Source organism: Apium graveolens, unplaced genomic scaffold (genome assembly GCF_009905375.1).
Source record: "Apium graveolens cultivar Ventura unplaced genomic scaffold, ASM990537v1 ctg8870, whole genome shotgun sequence".
Taxonomy (NCBI): Eukaryota; Viridiplantae; Streptophyta; class Magnoliopsida; order Apiales; family Apiaceae; genus Apium; species Apium graveolens.
The window spans coordinates 28,710-38,220 of NW_027421536.1; the positions used below are offsets into that span (position 1 = coordinate 28,710).

A 9,511-nucleotide genomic window follows, 5' to 3' on the forward strand; every position below is an offset into this window, starting at 1 on the left:
CTTTATTAAGTTTTATTGTTTAGTATGTGCTCATGGGCACATACTAGACAAACCCTTTATAATATACTAGTTGATAACTGTGAGAAACATGGGCCGAGATCGAAAAATTAATATTAAATGATTATATAAATTAATTTTAAATTATAATTAAAATAAATAATAAATAAAGGTATCACTTAAAAAGAGGTTTCACTTAATAAAGGCTATTATTGTGAATCAATAATATGCCACGTATTCTTATTTTTAATCCATAATATCTCGAATAATATTGAATTTGAACATAACAAAGCATAGTAAACTTGGTCCAGTTTAAGAATCTGGAGATGTTGGGAACAAGGGAAGCAACTGTGGTTGAGGCTTGCTAGCAGTAGCTGGTGGACTAGGATACAAATAATGTTCCTCCTGAGGTACAAAAGGTGACAATGATGTTCCTGGACTTGGACTCCCTTGTGCCAAAACCGTGTCCAATGTTGACACAGGCGAGACATTTGTCACTCTCTTTCTTGGTGCAAACGCAGACTCGGGTAACCCATTTTGGTTCAATTGTAGTTGGAAGTTTCTAGCGTGTTCTTGGAGTTTGAACGATGGTCTTACTGGACCAATGTTAACAGGGTTGTGCTTTGCATTGAAATGTGGAGAAGTAGTGATGGGGAGCTTCTCCACTGTTGGTCTGGCTCCTGTTAGTTTCTGGACCACATCACGAAAGTTTGATGGGTCAACATGAACACTAATGGCATTTTCTAGTTGCGGTGATTTGTTATTGTTTGGTTTGGGAGAGTAAGAGAAACTAGAAGAAGCCATAGAGATTGAAAGAGAGAGTGTTGAAAATGATACACTTAGTTGATAAAACTACTTTGAATGCAATGAGACTCTAAAAGTTTATTTCAACTCTTGAAGAGACCATCTTGAAAAATGAATTAGTTGCATACTCGAGCCAATATAAGCCATAATGAATTAAGTAGGACTTTAAGACTTTTGTGTGGTGATGACGATCTACACTAATTGTTAAGGAACTGAATTTGGAAATATAAGGCGGTGCAGCTGGAAAGTTGGGACTCAAAGGTCATTTATTTGCATGTATCTGCTTAACTTTTTTTCTTTTCTGTAAGTATCTCCTTAACTTTTAATTTTGTACCGCCTAGATATGTGCTTTGTAACAACTGTTTTCATTTGTAATGTATAAGTATTTATTTTAGAGATAAAGATTTATTATAAAATTCGAGAATTTGATGGCTTGGGGAAGAAGGTAGGTAGTGAGGTAATTGATGTTAACTAGTTACATGGTATTGAAATTTGAGTTAAATTATTATTTTAGATAATTGCAAAATACTAAGAAAATTGATTTGCTGATATACTAATTATTTGTTTAAATTGATTTAATCAATATAATGTTATAATATACTGTTACATGATTAATATAAATTTTCATAGGTGAGATCAATATATATAATGTTATTATTATAAACTTAAACTAATGGATAGAGGAGATGGAGGGGTCTTTGTGTAAAATAATATAGTTAATTTCAGTTATTTTTAAATATTTGTACGTGCTAAATTTTAGTTTTGAATGACATTATTAGATTATAAACAATTAAAATTTGATTTTCCAATTTAGAAAATTTTGGATAACAAATTATTTGATCAAAATTATGTTACATATAATACATTATTTACATAATTTCGGATTTTCAAAATATAATATAAGAAACTATCTATAATAATAATAATAGTAATAAAAAGTGACCCAAATGTCCCCAAATTCTTTTGCCTTTTTTTTTTGCCAAATTTAAAGCAGATTTCATTAATGACTTTAAAGAGATTCAATCGAGACAAACCCCCAACTGATCATGCAACCAGGTTGAAAAACAAATAGAGCTAAATAATTAGCCATTTTGTTTCCGGATTGCTTACTGAAAATTAAAAATGAAGGTAATGGTTTCCCGGACAATCCAGAACGCATCTCCCCCGAAAACACTAGTTTCACAATTGACCCTCACATTAATTCGATTGATATTACAATGTTCAGAGGACTCAGTTGCAACAACGAAGTTTAGAGGCCTCATGTTATGAACAAATATTTTTTGTGAGAGGTGAGCATATGTGATTTTCACCACCGTTCCAAACGCACCCCAGCTATCTACCTGCCGGACACCAGCTATAGACCTGCCGAAAGTGTTGTTGATGCGAGATATCCAGATCTCCCAATACACCATCCAATTCATTTTCAACACAACCACCACATCGCACAAAGCGAGACACATCGTATAAAGCGAGACAATCAAACACACAAATAATAACTTCAACAGAACAATACGAAAAAATCCAAAATTCAAAAATCTCGGAATAACACCAAATTGTAATATGTTGTTAGACCAGAGATTTTGAATCCAAAAACTGAATTTTATTATAAAATCCAAGCTCTTACCTTAATAGATCTGAAAACTAAAGTGAAGAATTGTAATGGATTTTTCGAGTTTTGTAATACAAATCTCGATTTTATTAAAGAAAAAGTGAATGAAAGAAGAAGATGAAGATAAATATGGAGATAGAGATGGTAGAAAGGGGGAAAAAGAAGGTAGGGCGGCTAGGGTTAGATGAAGCTAGGGGCGGCCGACTCTGATGCGAGAGAGAAATGCTCATTAATGAAGTTTGACTTAATCAATTTAAATTCTTTTAGTTTGCGTCTATAAATGAAATTGACATGCATTAACAAACACAGAGTCTGCATGCCAAGACTTTCTGCCATTTTTCAGTTCATAATTTACTACCCTATAATCCGTTTCATGCACGGCCTAATTATAACTTAATATTATTATTTATATATAATTTTTGTAAAAATAAAAAAAATTATAAAAGATATTTAAATAAAATATAATAATTATGTATTACTGATTTTAATGAAGTATATAGTTACTAAATTTTGGATATTTAAAATATTAAGTTTTAGAATATTGTTAAAGATTCTCATATATTTATTTTTAAAATTTAATAATATCATTACATATCAATACTATATTATTAAAATCAAAAGATATCAAAAATGTGACATGGCTATTCATATTTTAATACTTACACCATAAATTCTTTATTTTATAACTAAAATTTTAGTTTACAAATCTTAAATTCAATTTTTTTTTACTTCGAAAACATCCATTTTTTAGTTATCGTTGTTTGTTAAACATAAGGAATCCTATTTCAACATAAGGAATCCTATTTCATAATGAAAGTTTTGTGTTTTTTCAATTTCATGTATTTTTAATTAAATTTTTAAATATAGTATTTGTATTTTTCTGATGTGTATTAATTATTAAGAATTAATTGATTATGAGATTATTTGGTATGCGACTCCGAGAGAATTATAATTTGAATTAATTTTAGCCGATTAAGATGCATTTTTTTTCTTATTTTTAATAATAATAATGTTTTTGAAAGTGGTGTTAACAATTTTTAGGAAGCTATAAAGAAATAACCAATCATAACTTATCAGGTTTAAAATAACATATTACACATAAAATAACATTTTAATGAAAAATGATAAGTCGTTAGACTGTTTTTTGGACCAAACAAACTCATGTTTTGCTTATAATAGTATAATATAAATATATAGATTGATAATATTGTTTTTAAAATATTATTTTTGATTTCATTTGATCGGTTAGGTTAACATATTCCTAAAATTATGTTAATACCTTCCAAAATAAAGTTTAAACAAACATAATTTTATTAAAAAAATAAATAAACTATCTAATATAACTACAAATTCTATACGGGGAACAAAGAGAATAAAGTATCTAATAAATAATATTCAATTTGAATATAACAAAGCATAGTAACCTTGGTCCAGTTTAAGAATCTGGAGATGCTGGGAACAAGGGAAGCAACTGTGGTTGAGGCTTGCTAGCAGTACTAGCCGGTGGACTAGGATACAAATAAAAGCCTTTATTTGCCATAGCTATCTCCTCCACTGGTACAAAAGGTGACACTGATGTTCCTGGACTTGGACTCCCTCGTGCCAAAACCGTGTCCAATGTTGACACAGGCGAGACATTTATCACTCTCTTTCTTGGTGCAAACGCAGACTCAGTTAACCCATTTTGGTTCAACTGTAGTTGGAGGTTTCTAGCCGGTTCTTGGAGTTTGAACGATGGTCTTACTGCACCAACATTAACAGGGTTGTGCTTTGCATTGAAATGTGGAGAAGTAGTGATGGGGAGCTTCTCGACTGCTGGTCTGGCTCCTGTTAATTTCTGGACCACATCATGATAGTTTGATGGGTCAACATGAACACAAATGGCATTTTCTAGCTGCGGTGATTTGTTATTGTTTGGTTTGGGAGAGGAAGAGGAACTAGAAGAAGCCATGATAGAGATTGAAAGAGAAAGAGAGTGTTGAAAATGATACACTTAGTTGATAAAACTACTTTGAATGCAATGAGACTCTAAAAGTTTATTTCAACTCTTGAAGAGAGACCATCTTGAAAAATGAATTAGTTGCATACTCGAGCCAATATAGGCCAAAATGAATTAAGCAAAACTTTAAGACTTTGTGTGGTGATGAGGATCTACAGTAATCGTTAAGGAACTGAATTTGAAATATAAGGCAGTGCAGGTGGAAAGGTCAGACTCAAAGGTCATTATTTGTATGTATCTACTTAACTTTTTTTCTTATCTGTAGGCATCTCCTTAACTTTCAATTTTGTACCGCTTAGATATGTACTGTTTTCATTCGTAACGTATAAGTATTTATTTTAGAGATAAAGATTTATTATAAAATTAGAGAATTTGATGGCTTTGGGAAGAAGTTAGGTAGTGAGGTGATTTATGTTAACTAGTTACATGGTATTGAAATTTGAGTTAAATTATTATTTTAGATAATTGCAAAATACTAAGAAAATTGATTTATTAATATACTAATTTTTTGTTTTAATTGATTTAATCAATATAATGTTATAATATATTGTTACATGATTATAAATTTTCATAGGTGAGATCTATATATATATGTTATTATTATAAACTTAAACTAATGGATAGAGGAGATGTAGGTGTTTGTGTAAAATAATATAGTTAATTTCAGTTGTTTTTAAATATTTGAACGTGCTAAATTTTAGTTTTGAATGACATTATTAGATTATAAACAATTAAAATTTGATTTTCCAATTTAGAAAATTTTGGATAACAAATTATTTGATCAAATTTATGTTACATATAATACATTATTTACATAATTTCGGATTTTCAAAATATAATATAAGAAACTATCTATAATAATAATAATAGTAATAAAAAGTGACCCAAATGTCCCGAAATTCTTTTGCCTTTTAGTTTGCATCTATAAATGAAATTGACATGCATTAACAGACACAGAGTCTGCATGCCAAGACTTTCCGCATTTTTCAGTTAATAATTTACTACCATATAATCCGTGTCATGCACGGCCTAATTATAACTTAATATTATTATTTATATAATAATTTTTGTAAAAATAAAAAATTATAAAAGATATTTAAATAAAATATAATAATTATGTATTACTGATTTTAATGAAGTACATAGTTATTAAATTTTGGATATTTAAAATATTAAGTTTTAGAATATTGTTCATACTGAATATAAAGATTCCCGTATATTTATTTTTAAAATTTAATAATACCATTACATATCAATACTATATTATTAAAATCAAAAGATATCAAAAATGTGACATGACTATTCATATTTTAATACTTACACCATAAATTCTTTATTTTATAACTAAAATTTTAGTGTAGAAATCCTAAATTCAATTTTTCTTTTTACTTCGAAAACATCCATTTTTTAGTTATTGTTGTTTGTTAAACATAAGGAATCCTATTTCAACATAATGAATCCTATTTCATAATGAAAGTTTTGTGGTTTTTCAATTTCATGTATTTTTAATTTAATTTTTAAATATAGTATTTATATTTTTCTGATGTGTATTAATTATTAAGAATTAATTGATTATGAGATTATTTGGTATGCGACTCAAGATTATTATAATTTGAATTAATTTTAGAAGAGTTAAAGATGCATATTTTTTCTTATTTTTAATATTAATAATGTTTTTGAAAGTGGTGTTAACAATTTTAGGAAGCTATAAAGAAATAACCAATCATAACTATTACACTTAAAATAACATTTTAATGAAAAATGATAAGTCGTTAGACGGTTTTTTGGACCAAGTTTTGCTTATAATAGTATAATATAAATATATAGATTGATATTATTGTTTTTAAAATATTATTTTTGATTTCATTTGATCCGTTAGGTTAACATATTCCTAAAATTATGTTAATATCTTTCAAAATAAAGTTTAAATAAACATAATTTTATTAAAAAAATAAATAAACTATCTAATATAACTACAAATTCTATGCGGGGAACAAAGAGAATAAAGTATCTAATAAATAATATTCAATTTGAACATAACAAAGCATAGTAAACTTGGTCCAGTTTAAGAATCCGGAGATGTTGGGAACAAGGGAAGCAACTGGGGTTGAGGCTTGCTAGCAGTAGCCGGTGGACTAGGATACAAATAAAAGCCTTTATTTGCCATAGCTATCTCCTCCACTGGCAGACTCGGGTAACCCATTTTGGTTCAACTGTAGTTGGAGGTTTCTAGCCCGTTCTTGGAGTTTGAACGGTGGTCTTACTGGACCAACGTTAACAGGGTTGTGCCTTGCATTGAAATGTGGAGAAGTAGTGATGGGGAGCTTCTCGACTGCTGGTCTGGCTCCTGTTAATTTCTGGACCACATCACGAAAGTTTGATGGGTCAACATGAACACGAATGGCGTTTTCTAGTTGCTGTGATTTGTTATTGTTTGGTTTGGGAGAGTAACAGGAACTAGAAGAAGCCATGATAGAGATTAAAAGAGAGAGTGTTAAAAATGATACAGTTAGTTGAATGCAATCAGACTCTAAAAGTTTATTTGATCGCTTGAAGAGATGCCAATATAAGCCATAGTGAAGTAAGACTTTTGTGTGGTGATGAGAATCTACAGTAATAAGGAACTGAATTTGGAAATATAAAGCAGTGCAGCTGGAAAGGTCGGACTGTCATTTCTAACATTTTTTCTTATTTCTAGGTATCTGTTTAACTCTCAATTTTGTACTTAGTGATTTTTGTACCAAATTATTTGTATGTATTTGCTTTGTACCGATGGTTTTCATCTGTAACGTATAATGTATTTATTTTAGAGATAAAGATTATTATAAAATTTGAGAATTTGATGGCTTATGGAACAGGGTAGGTAGTGAGAGAGAGGTGATTGATGTTAACTATTAGAAACATGGTATAGTTAGTTAATTTTTTTAATTTTTTTTTGCATGTATAGAATTTCTTTTATAAGACTTGGTATGAATTGAATTTTGACTTAAATTATTATATAAGATAATTGGAAAATACTAGGAAAATTGATTTTTTATGTACTATTTTTGTTTTAATTACAATATACTATTATACCATTATATTTTTTCATAGATAGCACAAGAGAACTATATATAATGTTATTATTATAAACTTAAATTGATGGATAGAGGAGATGGAGGTGACTGTGGTTGTGTAAAATAATATAGTTAATTTGAGTTGTTTTTAACTATTTGTATGTACTAGATTTTAGTTTTAAATGACATTATTAGATTATAAACAATTAGAATTTGATTTTCCAAGTTAAATACTCCCTTCATCCTAAATTGTTGTGACTTTTAGGCATATTTTAATGTGTAATGATTGTATACCTTGATTATTTTTAACACTACAAGAAAAAACGACATTTTCCTACCAAGCAAATGAAACAAGAAATACTTGGTAGGAAATGGTAGAGCATTTCCTACCAACCCGTAAACCGGTAGCAATTGCTCTAGGTGGGGCCCAGATTGTGTACACGTAAGCACCAAAACCTACCAATATTGGTGGGAAACTCAAAACCTACCAATTTTGGTAGGTTTTGACCAAAACTTGATACCGAAATGGTCCCATCAACCAGCCCTCACTTATTTTATTGATTAAACTTTTTTATGAAAAAAGAAATAATATCTTCAATCTGAGATCATTTCCTACCAAGTTTGGTGGGAAAGTGTTTCCTACCAAGATTGGTAGGTTTTGGTAGAATTTTATTGTGAAAATAACCCCACCGACCACATCAGCATGCCACATATTATTAAGAATATATAACATTTTTCTGAATTATAAAAAAATATTAATAATTCAGGTCATTTCCTACCAATATTGGTAGGAAAAGGACATCTGGCCATGAAAAGCATTTCCTACCATATTTGGGAGGAAAAGGCCTGGAATTATTAATATTTTAAAAATGGACCCACCACCTTTTTAGTTTTGTTTTGGGTGGTGTTAATAGAATGAAGATAAGATGAAAATTTAGGAAGAAGAAGAGAAAGATAAGAAAGAAGAAGAAGAAGGAGAAAAGGGAGAAGTTTGTTTTTCTTCAAGAATCACTTTCATTATAAAGGTATAATTTGATCTCATTGTTCTTTATTTCAATATTGTAAGTTTTTTTTTGTTCTATGTTAGTTAGGATGATATTGTGTATGTTGTATGTATAATTTGTATATGCTTTATAATTGAAGAGAAAAAATGTGAAGTTAAAATTGAAATGGTGCTTGTTAATATTGTAGATGGTGAGAAAGATGTTATAATTTGTATGTTAATAATTTATATATGCTTGAAATGTAAACAATTCCAAAAAGTTAAGTTAAATTGAAATATAGTTTTGTTGATATTGTAGATGTCAAATGTAAACCGTGGTTGGATATCACATCGTATGAAAAGTGATCGCATTACGTTAACGGATGAGTATAAAAATGGTGTGGACGAATTTTTAGTTTCGGCAAAAAAGTTTGGGTTGACAAAAGATAAGACGTTGTGTCCTTGTAAGAATTGTGGGAATGGTCATTGAAAAAATTTAGATACCATAAAGTTTCACTTGTATGCTTCCCGATTTTTGAATCATATACCGTGTGGACTTTACATGGTGAGAAAGAGCCAACAACGGAATCTCGACGGACACGTCATCGTAAATGACATGCACCACCAATTGTGGAACCACCGGTGGATATGTTTGGGTTGTTACGAGATAGTTCCGGGCAAGATTTTATAGCTTCAATGATACGAGGTGTAGTAATAGTAGTAGTATGAATGATACTGAAGAATCTCCAAATTTTGATGATTCTCAATTTACACCGATGCCAATGAGTCGGGAGCTCCTATTTATCCCGGTAACAAAAATTATACAAACTCTCTTTCACTACGAGATTGTTACATTTCAAAGACGTATCTCATTGTAGTGAGAAATCATTTAATTTACTACTTGATATTATTGGGAAAGTGTTGCCACGAGATCATAAGCTACCGGGTTCTTATTATGCAATGAAGAAAAAGGTAAAAAATTGAAGTTGGGATATGAAAAAATTGATGTGTGTGCAAATAATTGTATGTTATTTTCATGGGAAAAATGGAAGGAAAATACCAAA

The 9,511-nt window shown here is 29.6% G+C and overlaps 2 protein-coding genes across 2 annotated transcripts; both read right to left on the reverse strand.

The window, feature by feature from the left end:
- Nucleotides 1–309: 309 nt before the first annotated feature.
- Nucleotides 310–801, reverse strand: LOC141705447 (VQ motif-containing protein 11-like). Its single transcript, XM_074508386.1, has one exon. The coding sequence runs from the start codon at nucleotides 799–801 to the stop codon at nucleotides 310–312; it is 492 nt and encodes a 163-aa protein (XP_074364487.1).
- Nucleotides 802–3,845: 3,044 nt separating this feature from the next.
- Nucleotides 3,846–4,361, reverse strand: LOC141705449 (VQ motif-containing protein 11-like). The gene has a single exon (XM_074508387.1). The coding sequence runs from the start codon at nucleotides 4,359–4,361 to the stop codon at nucleotides 3,846–3,848; it is 516 nt and encodes a 171-aa protein (XP_074364488.1).
- Nucleotides 4,362–9,511: the final 5,150 nt, after the last annotated feature.

What these genes read in the sequence shown, in the direction of transcription:
- LOC141705447 (XM_074508386.1), bottom strand. Translation starts at nt 801, where the DNA reads ATGGCTTCTTCTAGTTTCTCTTACTCTCCCAAACCAAACAATAACAAA.
- LOC141705449 (XM_074508387.1), bottom strand. Translation starts at nt 4,361, where the DNA reads ATGGCTTCTTCTAGTTCCTCTTCCTCTCCCAAACCAAACAATAACAAA.